The sequence below is a fragment of the Bufo gargarizans genome, chromosome 1, assembly GCF_014858855.1.
Source record: "Bufo gargarizans isolate SCDJY-AF-19 chromosome 1, ASM1485885v1, whole genome shotgun sequence".
NCBI lineage: Eukaryota > Metazoa > Chordata > Amphibia > Anura > Bufonidae > Bufo > Bufo gargarizans.
Window position 1 is genome coordinate 64,554,746 of NC_058080.1, and position 23,884 is coordinate 64,578,629.

General features: G+C 45.9%; 1 protein-coding gene across 9 annotated transcripts in view; it reads left to right on the forward strand.

Annotated features, from left to right (window-relative positions):
• ABLIM2 (actin binding LIM protein family member 2) overlaps nt 1-23,884 on the forward strand; it is a 196,031-nt gene that overhangs the window by 96,810 nt on the left and 75,337 nt on the right. For all 9 annotated transcript variants that reach the window (XM_044295879.1, XM_044295878.1, XM_044295880.1 and 6 more), the window contains exons 8-9: nt 1,243-1,301; nt 2,695-2,772. In XM_044295879.1, coding sequence (XP_044151814.1) covers nt 1,243-1,301; nt 2,695-2,772 — 137 coding nt within the window. The remainder of the gene's footprint in view (nt 1-1,242; nt 1,302-2,694; nt 2,773-23,884) is intronic.

Consider the following 23,884-nt stretch of genomic DNA (forward strand, 5'->3'; position numbering starts at 1 on the left):
ATAGCTTAAAAGGAAGCCATAAACATGATATGGACAGAGCCTGAAGTGTATGAAGCAGCCAATTCTTCCCGCCCCTTCTGTATTGTCATGCCTTCTCAGTCCTCCCTATCTCCAAGATGCTGCAGAGATGGTTCTCCTGAGCCGGGACATACTGCCGTGTGACTACTGAGAGAAGGAGGCTACAGGATTGATCCCTAGAGAGAAAACTCTAGGAGCCCATTGGAAACTGATAGAACCTGACTACAGAGGAGGCTGTTTGTAGTCAGGGTCCACTAGATGACCACAGAATTGTGTGCACCTGCAACAAATGCCCCCAAGAGTAAAAAACCAAGGAGGAAAAATAGATAAGGAAGATATAGTACAGACTGGTAGATTTTTATATTTTATAGCCATTGGCCACAAGTAATATAAAGGGGAAGGCGCACTTTGAGAGCAGCGGAGCCGGACAGTGTCACTATGTACTGACTATAAATCCCGGCAGAGCTGTGTATAGCGGGTGCAGTTGTTATATTTAGAAGCAGCCAATGTTCCCAAATTACGAGACCTTTTTCTTTTTTTATCCAATGCTCCTGAGTCCTGACGGCAAAACCTGTGACTAACACGTCTCTCCGTCACACTGTCCGGAAAGTGAACTATGGCCTTAGAGTTACAACCATGTCCGTTTATATATGGCGGAGTATGAAAGATTTATGACGCTGTTCATAGACACACATCAGATTTCAGTGCCCCCAATCCTTTTTTCCATTCACAGCTATAGGTGGGGTCATTTATCAAACTGGTGTAAAGTAGAACTGGCTTAGCTGCCCACAGCAACCAATCAGATTCCACCTTTTATTTTCCACAGCTCCTTTAGAAAATGAAAGAAGGAATCTGATTGGTTGCTAGGGGCAACTAAGCCAGTTCTACTTTACACCATTTTGATAAAGGATGCCAATGGTACATGTTGGGCAGATCAAAGCCCCTCCCCCTCCCGCTTATCCCGTCCCTCCATCTAAGCCCCACACTTTTTTCTCGCCAATTTAGGAAAGTGGTAAGAGGCTCAAAAAGTCGCAAATGACCCCACAAATATGGTGTGCGCCGTAATTTATGACTTTCTTTTACGCCACAATCGCAAGCACTTTAGTAAATGCCCCTCTTTGTGTTTCTGTTATTAAGACCTCTGCTTGCTCTTTGTGAATATACTAATATTCAGAGGCAATGAAAACATTTGGTCCCAATCCTGTGTGTTTTATTTGTTCGTAGGGAATTCAATATGGCATCCAATCTGCAGACAGGCTGCCAAAACGGAAGAAAGAAACAAGGTAAATCAAAGGTTAATATTTGAGAAGCTGACTCAGTTGGCTCTTTCTGGGCTCCTGACCGTCCTAGTTTTCCAGACCTCTTGGTGCAGACATTCTGACTGTTCTAGTCGGAGGAACTTGCACCCTCAGATAACTTTAGCATCACTTTTACGTCTCTGAGCAGACCTGGTCTCACTTGAATCCTTGTGCTAGTGCTTTATCTTACTTTAACACACTTGTGATGTCACCGAGGCTGACAGCAGCTTACCTGGCTGAATCCCACTTATGATGTCATAGCAGCTTACCTGACTGAATGTAGTAGTGATGTCACAACACTATAGTTACCAAAATACCTCTCGTGATGTCGCAACATTTTAGCTACCGGAAACTTACTTGTGATGTCACAGAAGCTTACTTGATTAAAACTCACTCATGATGTCATAGTAGAGTGCCTGACTGAAAGTAGTTGCACTTTAGCTACCAGAATCCCGCTTGTGATGTCACAGTGCTTTACTTACTTTAATATACTTGTGATGTAACAGAAGTTGACAGAAGCCTACCTGACCTGACCCGCTTGTGATGTCATAGCTTACTTGACTGAATGTAATTGTGATGTCAAAACACTTTAACTACCCGTAGATTACTTATGATGTCACAGCAGCTTACTTGACAGAATGTAGTAGTGATGTTGCAACACTATAGTTACCAAAATCCCTCTCGTGATGTCACAACATTTTAGCTACCGGAAACTTAGTTTTGATGTCACAGCAGCTCGCCTGATTGAAGTAGTTGTGATGTCATAACACTTTAGCTACCTAACTCCCGCTTGTGATGTCACAACACTTTAGCTACCTAAATCCCGCTTGTGATGTCACAGTGCTTTACTTACTTTAAAATGCTTGTGATGTCACAACATTTTAGCTACCAAAAACTTACTTGTGATGTCACAGAAGCTTACTTGACTGAAACTCACTCATGATGTCATAGTAGCGTGCCTGACTGAAAGTAGTTGCACTTTAGCTACCAGAATCCCGCTTGTGATGTCACAGTGCTTTACTTACTTTAATATACTTGTGATGTAACAGAAGTTGACAGAAGCCTACCTGACCTGACCCGCTTGTGATGTCATAGCTTACTTGACTGAATGTAATTGTGATGTCAAAACACTTTAACTACCCGTAGCTCACTGATGATGTCACAGCAGCTTACTTGACAGAAACACACTGATGATGTCACAGCAGCTTAGCTGATGAAAACCAAATTGTGATGTCACAGCCCTGACACCAATGTGAATCTGAAGACAACACGTCTTCCATTGCATCCATTTGACTTGAATGTCATATTTTTCAATGTATTTGCACCCAAAAAATACAGTGACGTTTTCTAATGTTGTATTTACTTCATAATCTGATAGGAAACAAGAACGTCTTCGGAGAGTATCATATCAGTTCCAACCTCGAACACATCTGGATCTCCAAGCAGAGTCATTTATGTGAGTTGATGACAATGTGGATTATATTGTATTTGCAGGGACATGTCTATTAGATATACTGTCGGACTCTATACACAAAGATGCCTGTAGGCGCAGTACGCTTGTGGGCACATTTAGCCCAAAACGAAATTAAACTGTTGAAAAGAAAGACAGGCTTTGTTGCCCACGGCAGCCAATCACAGCACAGCTTTAATTTTTACCACAACAGTCTAACAAATGAAAGCTGAGCTCTGATTGGTTGTTATAGGCAACAAAGACAGATCTAGTAAATGAGGCCCATGTGTCTTTACAATGATATTTTTTTCCGCAGTCTGTTCTCTCACTTTATGGCATCTTAGGTTGGGTATACCATTGCACTTTATAGGTTACAAGTAGATTTGAGCGAATCGAATCCAACGAAGTGGAATTTGATCAGAATTTCAGGACAAATTTGATTCACCGCAAAGCCGAATCTCCTCGCGCTTCGCGGTAGTGAATCGATTTAACCCCAAATGGTGTTATTAAAAAAAGCAAAAACAAATCATACTTACCAACTCCATTTAATAACGACGGGCCGGCCGCTGCCACCCAGATTGAAGATCTCGGCCGAAATCCCATGCGTGGTGACGTATGACGTCAACACACCAGCCGGCATAACAGCGTCATCTCGGGCCGCGTGAGATTTTGCACCAGATCTTCAAGCAAGATTGCGGCAGCCGGCCCCTTGCGAGCAAATGGAGGCGGTAAGTATGATTGAATTTTTTTTCTCTGTTAATTTTATACAGTTTTTACTCTCAGATGCCGCGATCATGTATGAACGCGGCATCTGAGGGGTACAATGACGGGGGGCGGTGCAATCACCCGCTATAATTTTTTTGTAACATTCAGTGAAGCAGCTGAATCAAATTTTGAAGAAATTGGCTCATCTCTAGTTACAAGTTACAGCTAAAAATGGAAAAATAAGGTAGTCAGCATAAGCCTGTGACCTGGAGACCTGATTTAATGATTTTTTTAATGATTCCAATAGTATTTAAATAGCAGTTTGAAGGATTTCAAGGTCACTTTACTACCTACAATTTGCCTCTGTTGATTGCACTTCCTGCTTGTTCAGTGTCTCGTACTACATCCCAATTGTGCAAGCTTTTCCCAGTAATGCCTCCATACATACACCGGTCTTGGGGTCCTTTCACACGTCCGTAGAATGGGTCCGCATCCGCAAATTGTGGAACGCGTGCGGACCCATTCATTCTCTATGGGGCAGGAATGGATACGCATCCGCATTTCCGGAGCGCGCCCCGATCTTCCGGTCCGCAGCTCCGGAAAAAAATAGAACATGTCCTATTCTTGTCCACAATTGCGGACAAGAATAGACAGTTCTATGGGTCCGGTTACCATAAATATAACTTATGGTTTAGACTAATTCATCATCAATAATGACCTAATATAATGTAATTTTCACATATTTACCGTTCAGTAGTTATATAAAAGTAGTTTTCTTCCTCTGCTTCCCACTGTGTGTGTTCTCATAAATTACCATGGTCAAGCATGCTCAGTGTGTTGCTATTAATTCTCTAGCTAACTGTCTTGTGAAACAAAGGGCGTGTCAGTGTGTTGGTGATTGGTGAGTAGAGGGGGCGTGACCGGACTGTATATCAGGCAGCCAATCAGTACACATCAACACTCACAGCAGGAAAGCTCGGGATTGTGGGGATTGTAGTTTTGTGAGGGAAGATCAGGCGCCATAACACTCTCAGTGTGTTATAGGCTCACACAGGAGCTAGACAAATGGATTTCAAGGTAAATTGAAACTCTGGTTATAGGTATGGGTTCTGGTTGGGTCACAGCTTACAGCCTTGATGCAGTTTTTAAAAAATTAAGTTACTTTACCGGAATACCCCTTTAACTTTGTTGGGCCATTTAGGTTCCCCCACTTTTTAGAAAATAGTCGAGTGGAGTGTAAATCAGGATATTTGCAAAAATTAGCTATTTTTCTACACTAGAAAGCTGGCGTAGAAGCCTTGATAACATTCTGTATAAAATCAGAGGTTTATAGATACAGTAAGCCCCAATGCTTTTGTATGGGCATCCTACTACATAATATGATTGTGTGCCCTAATTTACATGGTGGGGTGCCCTCTAATTAGCTTTGGTCGGCAGTAATTAATCTTAGGTATAAGATCCAGGTTAGTATTTCCTAGGCAGGGGCTGCTTAAGAGTGTGAACATCAGTCTGTGGATGTAAGGTGACAACTACTTATATACAGTATCTCACAAAAGTAAGTGCACCCCGCACATTTTAGTAAATATTGTATTATATATTTTCCTGGGACAACACTGAAGACCTGACACTAGTTTGATACAATGTAAAGTAGTCGGTGTACAGCTTGTATAACAGTGTAAATTTGGTGAGGCCTCAAAATAACTCAACACACCGCCATCAATGTCTAAACCGCTGGCAACAAAAGTGAGTACGGCCCTAAGTGAAAATGGCCAAATTGTGCCCAATTAGCCGGTTTCCCTCCCCGGTGTCATGTGACTTATTAGTGTTACAAGTAGGGATGAGCGAACTCGAACTGTATAGTTCGGGTTCGTACCGAATTTTGGGGTGTCCGTGACACGGACCCGAACCCGGACATTTTCGTAAAAGTCCGGGTTCGGGTTCGGTGTTCGTCGCTTTCTTCGCGCTTTTGTGACGCTTTCTTGGCGCTTTTTGAAAGGCTGCAAAGCAGCCAATCAACAAGCGTCATACTACTTGCCCCAAGAGGCCATCACAGCCATGCCTACTATTGGCATGGCTGTGATTGGCCAGAGCACCATGTGACCCAGCCTCTATTTAAGCTGGAGTCACATAGCGCCGCCCGTCACTCTGCTCTGATTAGCGTAGGGAGAGGTTGCGGCTGCGACAGTAGGGCGAGATTAGGCAGATTAACTCCTCCAAAGGACTTGATTAACTGATCGATCTGCAGCTGTGGACCATTGAGCTGCTGATCCTCAATTGCTCACTGTTTTTAGGCTGCACAGACCGTTTGTCAGTCTCATTTTTCTGGGTTGATCGGCGGCCATTTTGTGTCTTGTGGTGCGCCAGCACAAGCTGCGACCAAGTGCATTTAACCCTCAATGGTGTGGTTGTTTTTTGGCTAAAGCCTACATCAGGGTGAAGCTGTCACACCAAGTGCATTTAACCAGCAATAGTCTGTTCATTTTTTGGCCATATACAAAATCAGGGGCAAGCTGCGCCTGTCACCAAGTGCATTTAACCCTCAATGGTGTGGTTGTTTTTTGGCTAAAGCCTACATCAGGGTGAAGCTGTCACACCAAGTGCATTTAACCAGCAATAGTCTGTTCATTTTTTGGCCATATACAAAATCAGGGGCAAGCTGCGCCTGTCACCAAGTGCATTTAACCCTCAATGGTGTGGTTGTTTTTTGGCTAAAGCCTACATCAGGGTGAAGCTGTCACACCAAGTGCATTTAACCAGCAATAGTCTGTTCATTTTTTGGCCATATCCCAGTCTAATTCTGTCACTAAATCCATACCGGTCACCCAGCGCCTAAATACTAGGCCTCAAATTTATATCCAGCTAAATCTGTCCCTAGTGCTGTAGCTGGGCGAGTTATTTAGTGTCCGTTCAAGCACATTTCTTGTTCTGGGTTGAAATACAATTCCCAATTTAGCAATTTCATAATTTAGTGGTTCCTGCTATATCAGAGCTATTTGAAATCTATCCCAAAAAGGGTATATAATATTGAAGGTGCACATAGGGTCATTCAGAATAACTTCACACACACCCGCTACTGTGTATTTCCAAGTCTAATTCTGTCACTAAACCCATACCTGTCACCCAGCGCCTAAATACTAGGCCTCAAATTTAAATCCCTCTAAATCTCTCGTTACCGTTGTCCTGTTGTAGCTGGGAAAGTTATTTAGTGCCCGTCAAAGCACATTTTTTGTTCTGGGTTGAAGTACAATTCCCAATTTAGCAATTTCATAATTTAGTGGTTCCTGCTATATCAGAGCTATTTGAAATCTATCCATAAAAGGGTATATAATATTGAAGGTGCACATAGGGTCATTCAGAATAACTTCACACACACCCGCTACTGTGTATTTCCAAGTCTAATTCTGTCACTAAATCCATACCGGTGACCCAGCGCCTAAATACTAGGCCTCAAATTTAATTCCCTCTAAATCTCTCGTTACCCACCGCTGTACTGTTGTTGCTGGGCAAGATATTTAGTGTCCGTCAAAGCACATTTTTTGTTCTGGGTTGAAGTACAATTCCCAATTTAGCAATTTCATAATTTAGTGGTTTCTGCTATATCAGAGCTATTTGAAATCTATCCATAAAAGGGTATATAATATTGAAGGTGCACATAGGGTCATTCAGAATAACTTCACACACACCCGCTACTGTGTATTTCCAAGTCTAATTCTGTCACTAAATCCATACCGGTGACCCAGCGCCTAAATACTAGGCCTCAAATTTAATTCCCTCTAAATCTCTCGTTACCCACCGCTGTACTGTTGTTGCTGGGCAAGATATTTAGTGTCCGTCAAAGCACATTTTTTGTTCTGGGTTGAAGTACAATTCCCAATTTAGCAATTTCATAATTTAGTGGTTTCTGCTATATCAGAGCTATTTGAAATCTATCCATAAAAGGGTATATAATATTGAAGGTGCACATAGGGTCATTCAGAATAACTTCACACACACCCGCTACTGTGTATTTCCAAGTCTAATTCTGTCACTAAACCCATACCTGTCACCCAGCGCCTAAATACTAGGCCTCAAATTTAAATCCCTCTAAATCTCTCGTTACCGTTGTCCTGTTGTAGCTGGGAAAGTTATTTAGTGTCCGTCAAAGCACATTTTTTGTTCTGGGTTGAAGTACAATTCCCAATTTAGCAATTTCATAATTTAGTGGTTTCTGCTATATCAGAGCTATTTGAAATCTATCCCTAAAAGGGTATATAATATTCAAGGTGCACATTGGGTCATTCAGAATAACTTCACACACACCCGCTACTGTGTATTTCCAAGTCTAATTCTGTCACTAAACCCATACCTGTCACCCAGCGCCTAAATACTAGGCCTCAAATTTAAATCCCTCTAAATCTCTCGTTACCGTTGTCCTGTTGTAGCTGGGAAAGTTATTTAGTGCCCGTCAAAGCACATTTTTTGTTCTGGGTTGAAGTACAATTCCCAATTTAGCAATTTCATAATTTAGTGGTTTCTGCTATATCAGAGCTATTTGAAATCTATCCATAAAAGGGTATATAATATTGAAGGTGCACATAGGGTCATTCAGAATAACTTCACACACACCCGCTACTGTGTATTTCCAAGTCTAATTCTGTCACTAAACCCATACCTGTCACCCAGCGCCTAAATACTAGGCCTCAAATTTAAATCCCTCTAAATCTCTCGTTACCGTTGTCCTGTTGTAGCTGGGAAAGTTATTTAGTGCCCGTCAAAGCACATTTTTTGTTCTGGGTTGAAGTACAATTCCCAATTTAGCAATTTCATAATTTAGTGGTTTCTGCTATATCAGAGCTATTTGAAATCTATCCATAAAAGGGTATATAATATTGAAGGTGCACATAGGGTCATTCAGAATAACTTCACACACACCCGCTACTGTGTATTTCCAAGTCTAATTCTGTCACTAAACCCATACCTGTCACCCAGCGCCTAAATACTAGGCCTCAAATTTAAATCCCTCTAAATCTCTCGTTACCGTTGTCCTGTTGTAGCTGGGAAAGTTATTTAGTGTCCGTCAAAGCACATTTTTTGTTCTGGGTTGAAGTACAATTCCCAATTTAGCAATTTCATAATTTAGTGGTTTCTGCTATATCAGAGCTATTTGAAATCTATCCCTAAAAGGGTATATAATATTCAAGGTGCACATTGGGTCATTCAGAATAACTTCACACACACCCGCTACTGTGTATTTCCAAGTCTAATTCTGTCACTAAACCCATACCTGTCACCCAGCGCCTAAATACTAGGCCTCAAATTTAAATCCCTCTAAATCTCTCGTTACCGTTGTCCTGTTGTAGCTGGGAAAGTTATTTAGTGCCCGTCAAAGCACATTTTTTGTTCTGGGTTGAAGTACAATTCCCAATTTAGCAATTTCATAATTTAGTGGTTTCTGCTATATCAGAGCTATTTGAAATCTATCCATAAAAGGGTATATAATATTGAAGGTGCACATAGGGTCATTCAGAATAACTTCACACACACCCGCTACTGTGTATTTCCAAGTCTAATTCTGTCACTAAACCCATACCTGTCACCCAGCGCCTAAATACTAGGCCTCAAATTTAAATCCCTCTAAATCTCTCGTTACCGTTGTCCTGTTGTAGCTGGGAAAGTTATTTAGTGTCCGTCAAAGCACATTTTTTGTTCTGGGTTGAAGTACAATTCCCAATTTAGCAATTTCATAATTTAGTGGTTTCTGCTATATCAGAGCTATTTGAAATCTATCCCTAAAAGGGTATATAATATTCAAGGTGCACATTGGGTCATTCAGAATAACTTCACACACACCCGCTACTGTGTATTTCCAAGTCTAATTCTGTCACTAAACCCATACCTGTCACCCAGCGCCTAAATACTAGGCCTCAAATTTAAATCCCTCTAAATCTCTCGTTACCGTTGTCCTGTTGTAGCTGGGAAAGTTATTTAGTGCCCGTCAAAGCACATTTTTTGTTCTGGGTTGAAGTACAATTCCCAATTTAGCAATTTCATAATTTAGTGGTTTCTGCTATATCAGAGCTATTTGAAATCTATCCATAAAAGGGTATATAATATTCAAGGTGCACATTGGGTCATTCAGAATAACTTCACACACACGCTTCTGGGCATTTCCAAGTCTAATTCTGTCACTAAATCCATACCGGTCACCCAGCGCCTAAATACTAGGCCTCAAATTTATATCCCGCTGAATTTGAATACAATACATTGGGCCAAATAATATATTTGTTGTTGTGGTGAACCATAACAATGAGAAAAACATCTAGTAAGGGACGCGGACGTGGACATGGTCGTGGTGGTGTTAGTGGACCCTCTGGTGCTGGGAGAGGACGTGGCCGTTCTGCCACATCCACACGTCCTAGTGTACCAACTACCTCAGGTCCCAGTAGCCGCCAGAATTTACAGCGATATATGGTGGGGCCCAATGCCGTTCTAAGGATGGTAAGGCCTGAGCAGGTACAGGCATTAGTCAATTGGGTGGCCGACAGTGGATCCAGCACGTTCACATTATCTCCCACCCAGTCTTCTGCAGAAAGCGCACAGATGGCGCCTGAAAACCAACCCCATCAGTCTGTCACATCACCCCCATGCATACCAGGGAAACTGTCTCAGCCTCAAGTTATGCAGCAGTCTCTTATGCTGTTTGAAGACTCCGCTGGCAGGGTTTCCCAAGGGCATCCACCTAGCCCTTCCCCAGCGGTGAAAGACATAGAATGCACTGACGCACAACCACTTATGTTTCCTGATGATGAGGACATGGGAATACCACCTCAGCACGTCTCTGATGATGACGAAACACAGGTGCCAACTGCTGCGTCTTTCTGCAGTGTGCAGACTGAACAGGAGGTCAGGGATCAAGACTGGGTGGAAGACGATGCAGGGGACGATGAGGTCCTAGACCCCACATGGAATGAAGGTCGTGCCACTGACTTTCACAGTTCGGAGGAAGAGGCAGTGGTGAGACCGAGCCAACAGCGTAGCAAAAGAGGGAGCAGTGGGCAAAAGCAGAACACCCGCCGCCAAGAGACTCCGCCTGCTACTGACCGCCGCCATCTGGGACCGAGCACCCCAAAGGCAGCTTCAAGGAGTTCCCTGGCATGGCACTTCTTCAAACAATGTGCTGACGACAAGACCCGAGTGGTTTGCACGCTGTGCCATCAGAGCCTGAAGCGAGGCATTAACGTTCTGAACCTGAGCACAACCTGCATGACCAGGCACCTGCATGCAAAGCATGAACTGCAGTGGAGTAAACACCTTAAAACCAAGGAAGTCACTCAGGCTCCCCCTGCTACCTCTTCTGCTGCTGCCGCCGCCTCGGCCTCTTCTGCTGCTGCCGCCTCGGCCTCTTCCTCCGCCTCTGGAGGAACGTTGGCACCTGCCGCCCAGCAAACAGGGGATGTACCACCAACACCACCACCACCACCTCCGTCACCAAGCGTCTCAACCATGTCACACGCCAGCGTTCAGCTCTCCATCTCACAAACATTTGATAGAAAGCGTAAATTCCCACCTAGCCACCCTCGATCCCTGGCCCTGAATGCCAGCATTTCTAAACTACTGGCCTATGAAATGCTGTCATTTAGGCTGGTGGATACAGACAGCTTCAAACAGCTCATGTCGCTTGCTGTCCCACAGTATGTTGTTCCCAGCCGGCACTACTTCTCCAAGAGAGCCGTGCCTTCCCTGCACAACCAAGTATCCCATAAAATCAAGTGTGCACTGCGCAACGCCATCTGTGGCAAGGTCCACCTAACCACAGATACGTGGACCAGTAAGCACGGCCAGGGACGCTATATCTCCCTAACTGCACACTGGGTAAATGTAGTGGCAGCTGGGCCCCAGGCGGAGAGCTGTTTGGCGCACGTCCTTCCGCCGCCAAGGATCGCAGGGCAACATTCTTTGCCTCCTGTTGCCACCTCCTCCTTCTCGGCTTCCTCCTCCTCTTCTTCCACCTGCTCATCCAGTCAGCCACACACCTTCACCACCAACTTCAGCACAGCCCGGGGTAAACGTCAGCAGGCCATTCTGAAACTCATATGTTTGGGGGACAGGCCCCACACCGCACAGGAGTTGTGGCGGGGTATTGAACAACAGACCGACGAGTGGTTGCTGCCGGTGAGCCTCAAGCCCGGCCTGGTGGTGTGTGATAATGGGCGAAATCTCGTTGCAGCTCTGGGACTAGCCAATTTGACGCACATCCCTTGCTTGGCGCATGTGCTGAATTTGGTGGTGCAGAAGTTCATTCACAACTACCCCGACATGTCAGAGCTGCTGCATAAAGTGCGGGCCGTCTGTTCGCGCTTCCGGCGTTCACATCCTGCTGCTGCTCGCCTGTCTGCGCTACAGCGTAACTTCGGCCTTCCCGCTCACCGCCTCATATGCGACGTGCCCACCAGGTGGAACTCCACCTTGCACATGCTGGACAGACTGTGCGAGCAGCAGCAGGCCATAGTGGAGTTTCAGCTGCAGCACGCACGGGTCAGTCGCACTACAGAACAGCACCACTTCACCACCAATGACTGGGCCTCCATGCGAGACCTGTGTGCCCTGTTGCGCTGTTTCGAGTACTCCACCAACATGGCCAGTGGCGATGACACCGTTATCAGCGTTACAATACCACTTCTATGTCTCCTTGAGAAAACACTTAGGGCGATGATGGAAGAGGAGGTGGCCCAGGAGGAGGAGGAGGAGGAGGAGGAAGAGGGGTCATTTTTAGCACTTTCAGGCCAGTCTCTTCGAAGTGACTCAGAGGGAGGTTTTTGGCAACAGCAGAGGCCAGGTACAAATGTGGCCAGCCAGGGCCCACTACTGGAGGACGAGGAGGACGAGGATGAGGAGGAGGTGGAGGAGGATGAGGATGAAGCATGGTCACAGCGGGGTGGCACCCAACGCAGCTCGGGTCCATCACTGGTGCGTGGCTGGGGGGAAAGGCAGGACGATGACGATACGCCTCCCACAGAGGACAGCTTGTCCTTATCCCTGGGCAGCCTGGCACACATGAGCGACTACATGCTGCAGTGCCTGCGCAACGACAGCAGAGTTGCCCACATTTTAACCTGTGCGGACTACTGGGTTGCCACCCTGCTGGATCCACGCTACAAAGACAATGTGCCCACCTTACTTCCTGCACTGGAGCGTGATAGGAAGATGCGCGAGTACAAGCGCACGTTGGTAGACGCGCTACTGAGAGCATTCCCAAATGTCACAGGGGAACAAGTGGAAGCCCAAGGCCAAGGCAGAGGAGGAGCAAGAGGTCGCCAAGGCAGCTGTGTCACGGCCAGCTCCTCTGAGGGCAGGGTTAGCATGGCAGAGATGTGGAAAAGTTTTGTCAACACGCCACAGCTAACTGCACCACCACCTGATACGCAACGTGTTAGCAGGAGGCAACATTTCACTAACATGGTGGAACAGTACGTGTGCACACCCCTCCACGTACTGACTGATGGTTCGGCCCCATTCAACTTCTGGGTCTCTAAATTGTCCACGTGGCCAGAGCTAGCCTTTTATGCCTTGGAGGTGCTGGCCTGCCCGGCAGCCAGCGTTTTGTCTGAACGTGTATTCAGCACGGCAGGGGGCGTCATTACAGACAAACGCAGCCGCCTGTCTACAGCCAATGTGGACAAGCTGACGTTCATAAAAATGAACCAGGCATGGATCCCACAGGACCTGTCCGTCCCTTGTCCAGATTAGACATTAACTACCTCCCCATAACCATATATTATTGGACTCCAGGGCACTTCCTCATTCAATCCTATTTTTATTTTCATTTTACCATTATATTGCGATGCTACCCAAAGTTGAATGAACCTCTCCTCTGCCTGTGTGCTAGGCCTAAATATATGCCAATGGACTGTTGCAGTGGTGGCTGACATGAAGCCTGATTCTCTGCTATGACATGCAGACTAATTCTCTGCTGACATGAAGCCAGATTGTCTGTTACGGGACCTCTCTGCTCTGCCTGTGTGCTAGGCCTAAATATATGCCAATGGACTGTTGCAGTGGTGGGTGACGTGAAGCCTGATTCTCTGCTATGATATGAAGACTGATTCTCTGCTGACATGAAGCCAGATTGTCTGTTACGGGACCTTTCTCCTCTGCCTGGGTTCTGGGCCTAAATTTATGAAAATTGACTCTTACAGTGGTGGGTGACGTGAAGCCTGATTCTCTGCTATGATATGAAGACTGATTCTCTGCTGACATGAAGCCAGATTGTCTGTTACGGGACCTTTCTCCTCTGCCTGGGTTCTGGGCCTAAATTTATGAAAATTGACTCTTACAGTGGTGGGTGACGTGAAGCCTGATTCTCTGCTATGATATGAAGACTGATTCTCTGCTGACATGAAGCCAGATTGTCTGTTACGGGACCTTTCTCCTCTGCCTGGGTTCTGGGCCTAAATTTATGAAAATTGACTCTTACAGTGGTGGGTGACGTGAAGCCTGATTCTCTGCTATGATATGAAGACTGATTCTCTGCTGACATGAAGCCAGATTCTCTGTTACGGGACCTCTCTCCTCTGCCTGGGTGCTGGGCCTAAATTTATGACAATGGACTGTTGCAGTGGTGGCTGACGTGAAGCCTGATTCTCTGCTATGACATGCAGACTGATTCTCTGCTGACATGAAGCCAGATCCTCTGTTACGGGACCTCTCTCCTCTGCCTGTGTGTGTGCTGGGCCTAAATATATGCCAATGGACTGTTGCAGTGGTGGCTGACGTGAAGCCTCATTCTCTGCTATGACATGCAGACTGATTCTCTGCTGACATGAAGCCAGATTCTCTGTTACGGGACCTCTCTCCTCTGCCTGTGTGTGTGCTGGGCCTAAATATATGCCAATGGACTGTTGCAGTGGTGGCTGACGTGAAGCCTCATTCTCTGCTATGACATGCAGACTGATTCTCTGCTGACATGAAGCCAGATTCTCTGTTACGGGACCTCTCTCCTCTGCCTGTGTGTGTGCTGGGCCTAAATATATGCCAATGGACTGTTGCAGTGGTGGCTGACATGAAGCCTGATTCTCTGCTATGACATGCAGACTAATTCTCTGCTGACATGAAGCCAGATTGTCTGTTACGGGACCTCTCTGCTCTGCCTGTGTGCTAGGCCTAAATATATGCCAATGGACTGTTGCAGTGGTGGGTGACGTGAAGCCTGATTCTCTGCTATGATATGAAGACTGATTCTCTGCTGACATGAAGCCAGATTGTCTGTTACGGGACCTTTCTCCTCTGCCTGGGTTCTGGGCCTAAATTTATGAAAATTGACTCTTACAGTGGTGGGTGACGTGAAGCCTGATTCTCTGCTATGATATGAAGACTGATTCTCTGCTGACATGAAGCCAGATTGTCTGTTACGGGACCTTTCTCCTCTGCCTGGGTTCTGGGCCTAAATTTATGAAAATTGACTCTTACAGTGGTGGGTGACGTGAAGCCTGATTCTCTGCTATGATATGAAGACTGATTCTCTGCTGACATGAAGCCAGATTGTCTGTTACGGGACCTTTCTCCTCTGCCTGGGTTCTGGGCCTAAATTTATGAAAATTGACTCTTACAGTGGTGGGTGACGTGAAGCCTGATTCTCTGCTATGATATGAAGACTGATTCTCTGCTGACATGAAGCCAGATTCTCTGTTACGGGACCTCTCTCCTCTGCCTGGGTGCTGGGCCTAAATTTATGACAATGGACTGTTGCAGTGGTGGCTGACGTGAAGCCTGATTCTCTGCTATGACATGCAGACTGATTCTCTGCTGACATGAAGCCAGATCCTCTGTTACGGGACCTCTCTCCTCTGCCTGTGTGTGTGCTGGGCCTAAATATATGCCAATGGACTGTTGCAGTGGTGGCTGACGTGAAGCCTCATTCTCTGCTATGACATGCAGACTGATTCTCTGCTGACATGAAGCCAGATTCTCTGTTACGGGACCTCTCTCCTCTGCCTGTGTGTGTGCTGGGCCTAAATATATGCCAATGGACTGTTGCAGTGGTGGCTGACGTGAAGCCTCATTCTCTGCTATGACATGCAGACTGATTCTCTGCTGACATGAAGCCAGATTCTCTGTTACGGGACCTCTCTCCTCTGCCTGTGTGTGTGCTGGGCCTAAATATATGCCAATGGACTGTTGCAGTGGTGGCTGACATGAAGCCTGATTCTCTGCTATGACATGCAGACTAATTCTCTGCTGACATGAAGCCAGATTGTCTGTTACGGGACCTCTCTGCTCTGCCTGTGTGCTAGGCCTAAATATATGCCAATGGACTGTTGCAGTGGTGGGTGACGTGAAGCCTGATTCTCTGCTATGATATGAAGACTGATTCTCTGCTGACATGAAGCCAGATTGTCTGTTACGGGACCTTTCTCCTCTGCCTGGGTTCTGGGCCTAAATTTATGAAAATTGACTCTTACAGTGGTGGGTGACGTGAAGCCTGATTCTCTGCTATGATATGAAGACTGATTCTCTGCTGACATGAAGCCAGATTGTCTGTTACGGGACCTTTCTCCTCTGCCTGGGTTCTGGGCCTAAATTTATGAAAATTGACTCTTACAGTGGTGGGTGACGTGAAGCCTGATTCTCTGCTATGATATGAAGACTGATTCTCTGCTGACATGAAGCCAGATTGTCTGTTACGGGACCTTTCTCCTCTGCCTGGGTTCTGGGCCTAAATTTATGAAAATTGACTCTTACAGTGGTGGGTGACGTGAAGCCTGATTCTCTGCTATGATATGAAGACTGATTCTCTGCTGACATGAAGCCAGATTCTCTGTTACGGGACCTCTCTCCTCTGCCTGGGTGCTGGGCCTAAATTTATGACAATGGACTGTTGCAGTGGTGGCTGACGTGAAGCCTGATTCTCTGCTATGACATGCAGACTGATTCTCTGCTGACATGAAGCCAGATCCTCTGTTACGGGACCTCTCTCCTCTGCCTGTGTGTGTGCTGGGCCTAAATATATGCCAATGGACTGTTGCAGTGGTGGCTGACGTGAAGCCTCATTCTCTGCTATGACATGCAGACTGATTCTCTGCTGACATGAAGCCAGATTCTCTGTTACGGGACCTCTCTCCTCTGCCTGTGTGTGTGCTGGGCCTAAATATATGCCAATGGACTGTTGCAGTGGTGGCTGACGTGAAGCCTCATTCTCTGCTATGACATGCAGACTGATTCTCTGCTGACATGAAGCCAGATTCTCTGTTACGGGACCTCTCTCCTCTGCCTGTGTGTGTGCTGGGCCTAAATATATGCCAATGGACTGTTGCAGTGGTGGCTGACGTGAAGCCTCATTCTCTGCTATGACATGCAGACTGATTCTCTGCTGACATGAAGCCAGATTGTCTGTTACGGGACCTCTCTCCTCTGCCTGTGTGTGTGCTGGGCCTAAATATATGCCAATGGACTGTTGCAGTGGTGGCTGACGTGAAGCCTCATTCTCTGCTATGACATGCAGACTGATTCTCTGCTGACATGAAGCCAGATTGTCTGTTACGGGACCTCTCTCCTCTGCCTGTGTGTGTGCTGGGCCTAAATATATGCCAATGGACTGTTGCAGTGGTGGCTGACGTGAAGCCTCATTCTCTGCTATGACATGCAGACTAATTCTCTGCTGACATGAAGACAGATTCTCTGTTACGGGACCTCCCTCCTCTGCCTGGGTGCTGGGCCTAAATATATGCCAATGGACTGTTGCAGTGGTGGCTGACGTGAAGCCTCATTCTCTGCTATGACATGCAGACTGATTCTCTGCTGACATGAAGCCAGATTCTCTGTTACGGGACCTCTCTCCTCTGCCTGGGTGCTGGGTAGTGTTGAGCGCGAATATTCGAAAAGCAAATTTTTTTCGCGAATATCGCAACTTCGCGATTTCGCGAATATTTCGAATATAGTGCTATATATTCGTAAAAACGAATATTCGTTTTTTGTTTTTCCCCCCCCCCCACAAAATTACAGTACACAGAAAGTGATTGAGGCGAATATTCGTTTTCTGTTTTTCCCCCCCCCCCACAAAATTACAGTACACAGAAAGTGATTGAGGCGCGAATCTTCGTAAGGCGATTTTATTAGCGCACATGCGAATATCGGCACGTCCCAGAACAGAGGCAAAGGGCTTTGCATTCATACATTAGTGAATTGAGTTGCGAATCTTCGTAAGGCGATTTTATTAGCGCACATGCGAATATCTACACTTGTCCCAGAACAGAGGCAAAGGGCTTTGCATTCATACATTAGTGATTGAATTGAGCTGCGAATCTTCGTAAGGCGATTTTATTAACGCAAATGCAAATATCTACACTTGTCCCCAGAACAGAGAGGCAAAGGCCTGTGCATTCATATAGTATAGCACCATATTCGCGAATACGTAGAACTTCGTAAAATTCGATTAACGAAAATTCGTATTTTTTATTTTACTTTCCACCTTACAGATTACATTGATCTGTACTCTGTCAACTACTGTCATCACCCCCCACTGTATCTCGATTGATTCCCAAAAGTCTCACATTCCCTAGAAAGTGATTGAGGTGCGAATCTTCGTAAGGCGATTTTATTAGCGCACATGCGAATATCTACACTTGTCCCAGAACAGAGGCAAAGGGCATTGCATTCATACATTAATGATTGAATTGAGTTGCGAATCTTCGTAAGGCGATTTCATTAGCGCACATGTGAATTTTGCATAGCATATGTATTATGCGATGCGAAAATTCGAATTATCGCATATGCGAAATAATAACGAATTTGAATAATCGCGAATATTTTACGAATATTCTTTCGAATATTCACAAAATTTCGCGAATTTGAATATGGGACATGCCGCTCAACACTAGTGCTGGGCCTAAATTTATGACAATGGACTGTTGCAGTGGTGGGTGACGTGAAGCCTGATTCTCTGCTATGACATGCAGACTGATTCTCTGCTGACATGAAGCCAGATTGTCTGTTACGGGACCTCTCTCCTCTGCCTGGGTGCTGGGCCTAAATATATGCCAATGGACTGTTGCAGTGGTGGCTGACGTGAAGCCTCATTCTCTGCTATGACATGCAGACTAATTCTCTGCTGACATGAAGCCAGATTGTCTGTTACGGGACCTCTCTCCTCTGCCTGGGTGCCGGGGCCTAAATATCTGAGAATGGACTGTTCCAGTGGTGGGTGACGGGAAGCCAGATTCTCTGCTATGGAACCTCTCTCCAATTGATTTTGGTTAATTTTTATTTATTTAATTTTTATTTTAATTCATTTCCCTATCCACATTTGTTTGCAGGGGATTTACCTACATGTTGCTGCCTTTTGCAGCCCTCTAGCTCTTTCCTGGGCTGTTTTACAGCCTTTTTAGTGCCGAAAAGTTCGGGTCCCCATTGACTTCAATGGGGTTCGGGTTCGGGACGAAGTTCGGATCGGGTTCGGATCCCGAACCCGAACATTTCCGGGATGTTCGGCCGAACTTCTCGAACCCGAACATCCAGGTGTTCGCTCAACTCTAGTTACAAGGTCTCAGGTGTGAATGGGGAGCAGGTCTGTTACATTTGGTTTTATTGCTCTCACACTGTCTCATTCTGGTCACTGTAAGTTAATCATGGCTCCTCATGGCAAAGAACCCTCTGAGGATCTGTAAAAAAGAATTGTTGCTCTACATAAAGATGGCCGAGGCTATAAGAAGATCGCCAACACCCTGAAACTGAGCTGCAGCACGGTGGCCAAGACCATAGAGCGGTTTAATAAGAGAGGTTCCACTCAGAACAGGCCTCGCCATGGTCGACCAATGAAGTTGACAGCATGTGCTCAGCGTCATATCTAGAGGTTGTATGAGTGCTGCCAGCATTGCTGCAGAGGTTACAGGGATGGGAGGGTCATGCACACGGCCGTTGGGTGCACCACGCATCACGCAATTCCGGAGATGCGGAATGGAGTCACAGAACGGAACACCGGAAGCACTACATGCAGTTGCCGCAGACAGAAACAGACCCATTCAACTTGAATGGGTCCGTGATCCGTCCACACCGTAAAAAAATAGAACATGTTCTATTTTTTGCAGTGCGGAGGCGGAGAGAGGAATCCCATAGAAGTACTCCATAGTGGATCCATGCCTCCGTTCCACACTGCTCCTTCTGGATTGCAGACGCATTCAAGTCCGTGATATGATGATCACCCTTAGGCCTCATGCGCCCAGCCGTGGCATACAGCAGGTCCACAATCCGGAAGATGCAGTGCAGAACGGAAGCATGGATCGCAACCCCACGGAAGTACTACAGAGTGTTTCCGTGGTGTTTCCATCCGTGCCTCCGTACCACAAAAAAATAGAACATATTCTATTTATTTTTTTACGGTGCGGACAGATCACGGACCCATTGAATTTGAATGGGGCTCGATCCATCCCGGCCGCCGCACGGATGTTGCCCGCAAATTGCAGTCCCCAATGCACGGAACGGCCGCACAACGGCTGTGTGCATGAGGCCTTAGGCTGAGTTCACACCAGTTATTTCCATCAATTATTGTGAGCCAAAACCAGGTGTGGGTCAAAAACACAGAACAGGAGGAAATCCTTCCATTACACCTTATCTCTGAGTAGGCTTCACTACTGGTTTGGACAATAACTGATGGAAATGACTGACCAAACAACTGAAGTGTGAACTGGGCCTTACCTGCCTCCTGACACTGGCTCTCGGCTCCGGTGCTCTCCGACCTCTGCTCAGGTCTCTGGATGTCATTATCCATTTTGACGCTGACTGCAACCAATCGTGGGCCATGGCGGTGGCTTCTCCCCTTGCGTCAAGTGAATAAATGTGACAGTTGATACAGTACTTCAGAGTTTGGGGCCTCGCTTTTAATTCTGCCCAGGGCCACATTTTATCTAAAACCGGCCCTGACTGTGACATACTGAAGCAGAACATGATCCCCTCCTTCAGAAACTGGGCCGCAGGACAGTATTCCAACATGATAATGACCCCATACACCTCCAAGACGACCACTGCCTTGTAAATAAACTGAGGGTAAAGGTGCTGGACTGGCCAAGCATGTCTTCAGACCTAAACCCTATTGAGCATCTGTGGGGCATCCTCAATCGGAAGGTGGAGGAGAGCAAGGTCCCTAACATCCACCAGCTCCGTGATGTCGTCATGTAGGAGTGGAAGAGGATTGCAGTGGCAACCTGTGAAGCTCTAGAGAACTCCATGCCCAAGAGAGCTAAGGCACTGCTGGCTGTATCACACAGCTGACACCCACCTGTAGTGGCTGGGATCAGAGATTAATTCAGATCCCAGCTGTTTAACCTCTCAGATGCCGCAATGGCTCCCTGTGCCCTTCTTTCGACTCCCTCACAATGCAGTTGCTACGGAATCAGGGCCTGCTGAAGATTTCCGTCTCTCAGAACAGACATTTTCTCCATAAACAATCAACTTCAATTTGAGTTACAAAATAAACTGGTATGGCAAACCAGGGCAAACTGGGCTCCTGCATAGGGCTGCTCGGTACAGGGGTCAGCACTGAAAGAGGTGGAGGGGATGAATATTTCCTGGATTTGTAGTTATTTGCTTCTCCATAAGAGATCATTCATTACACCTGTTCAGACTTCATTTTGCTTCTTTTTTTATAGCATTTTATATTAAAAATGACAGGAAATAAACATATATATATATTTTAAAAGGGCAATGCTGCAAAACTCAACATTTGATCGAAGCATTGGTGTAAAAAAAAAACACCCAGTGTTAAGTCAGGCCAGTATTTTCTATTGGGGCAAAATCACCATTCACAGCAGTGCAGAGGTATTGCTATGAATAGTACAAGCAGTCTAACGACTCCAGGTTCAAGAGGACAAAAAAAAGGTTAAAATCTAAGTTTTTTTTAATATTAAGAAAAATAAAATATAGTAATAAAGTAATCCCCCCAAAAAACTGTTCTTATGTAAAAAAAAATAATAAAAAAAGAAAAACAACTGGTATTGCTGTTCCTGAAAATGTCTTAAATTAAAAAATGTTAAATTAAAAATAAGTTAAGAATAAAAAAATTAAAATATAATGTTATTTATTGTTAGCACTAAAATCTGTTAGGGTAATTTTTCAAGCACGTCTAAGGGTCACTCCTGGAGTAAAACCTAAAGGGGTTGTCCCACGAAAAATATTCTACAATTTTCAAACCAGCCCCTGGTAATTCAATAAAATGTATTCAATAAAATAGTAATTCAATAAAATGTATTCAATAAAATAGTTATTCAATAAAATGTATCTGTTTAGCGCCACCTGCTGTTTGTATTTTTTCTTATTTCTTTGTCCTGCTCACTAAGATGGCCGCACATGCTCAGTTTCATTCTTCAGCTGGCTCCTGAGCTGTGATAGGGAGAGCATGGACACGCCCCCTAAGCTGCAGCAGAAAAGACACTCCCCCTGAGCGGCCAGCTTGATATAAATCTAGCAGAGCAATGAATAGGGAGATCTCTGGCTCCATGTGAGGTACAGGGCTGGTTCTAGCTTTGTTAGAAAGAGATTGGCATGTGCTATATCAGGGGTACTCAAGTACCTTTGGTAAATGTCCACATACCTGAGTCTTCTGTAGGATGAAGGTCCGAGCTGCAAAACAAAAAAATATATAAAAAGGGGCAACACCATTGGCATGTAGCGTTGCTTTATTTTATTTATTTTTTTACAATAATCCACACCTCCAAGCTCACCTAATCTCCTTTCTGCTGACCAAACGGTAAGAATGTCCTTTCAGTGCCCCCTAACAATAATGATGCCCCTTTAATGCCCCTCAGACAGTATGATATCCCTTTAGTGCTCCACAGAGTATGATGCACCCTCACAGCAGGGTGATCCCTTGGTGCCCCCACACATTATGATGCTCCTTAGTGCCCCTGACACATTGTGATGCCTCCTTAGTTCCTCCCCACAGAGTATGAATACCCTAAGTGCCCCCTCACAGTAGTAATGCCCTATCTGTGCCCCTTCACAGTTGTAATGCCCTCTTTGTGCCCCCTTTCATAGTAATAATCCCCATTGTGCCCCCTTCATAGTAATAATCCCCATTGTGCCTCCTTCATATTAATAATCCCCATTGTGCCCCCTTCATAGTAATAATCCCCACTGTGCCTCCTTCATATTAATAATCCTCATTATGCTTCCTTCACAGTAATAATGCCCTTTATAGTAGTTATGCCCATTGTACCCCCTTCACAGTAATAATGCCCATTGTGCTTCTTAATAGTAGTAATGCCCATTGTGCCCCCTTCACAGTAATAATGCCCTGTGTGCCAACTTGATGGTAGTAATGCCCTCTGTGCACTGTGCCCCCTTCAGAGTAGTAGTGCCCTCTGTGCACTGTGCCCCCTCCATAGTAGAAATGCCCATTGTGCCCCCTCCATAGTAGAAATGCTCATTGTGCCCCCTTCACATTAGCAATGATCTCTGTGCTCCCTCTAGGGTAGAAATGCCCATTGTGCCCCCTTCACATTAGAAATGCCCATTGTGCCCCTTTAATAGTAGTAATGCCCTCTGTGCTAGTAATGCCCATTGTGCCCCCTTCGCAGTAGTAATGCCCTCTGTGCACTGTGCCTCCTCCATAGTAGTAATGACCATTGTGCCCCCTCCATAGTAGAAATGCCCATTGTGCCCCCTTCACATTAGCAATCCCCTCTGTGCCCACTTCAGAGTAGAAATTCCCATTGTGCCCCCTTCAAAGTAGAAATTCCCATTGTGCCCCCTTCATAGTAGAAATGCCCATTGTGCCCCCTTCATAGTAGAAATTCCCATTGTGCCCCTTCCATAGTAGAAATGCCCATTGTACCCACTCCATAGTAGAAATGCCCATTGTACTCCCTCCATACTTGAAATGCCCATTGTACTCCCTCCATACTTGAAATGCCCATTGTGCCCCCTCCAGAGTAGAAATGCCCATTGTGCCCTCTCCAGAGTAGAAATGCCCATTGTGCCCCCCCAGAGTAGAAATGCCTATTGTGCCCCTTCAAATTAGCAATGCCCATTGTGCCCCCTCCAGAGTAGAAATGCCCATTGTGCCCCCTTCACATTTGCAATGCCCATTGTGCCCCCTCCAGAGTACAAATGCCTATTGTACCCCCATTGTAACTACTCATCTTGTCCCATTCCTGAAGCTCACAGTCCTCTCTCCCCTGCAGGCACAGATCGAGCTGCAGCACTGTGTGGGTGGAGCTTATGCAGATTTCCAGTCTGCAGGCTCCGCCCACACAGGACGGCAGCGCGATCTGTGTCTGCAGGCTGAATGGTGGAGCGGGGAGAAGTCTTCCTGCTTCACCATTCAGAGCGCCGCCGGCCTGAAGGAGAGGAGGAGCGCGAGGAGCTGAGCGGTGAGTGACAGGACAGCAGCTCCCTGCGCTCCAGTAATGAGCGCTTCCATCTGTATTGATGGAAACACTCATTGCTT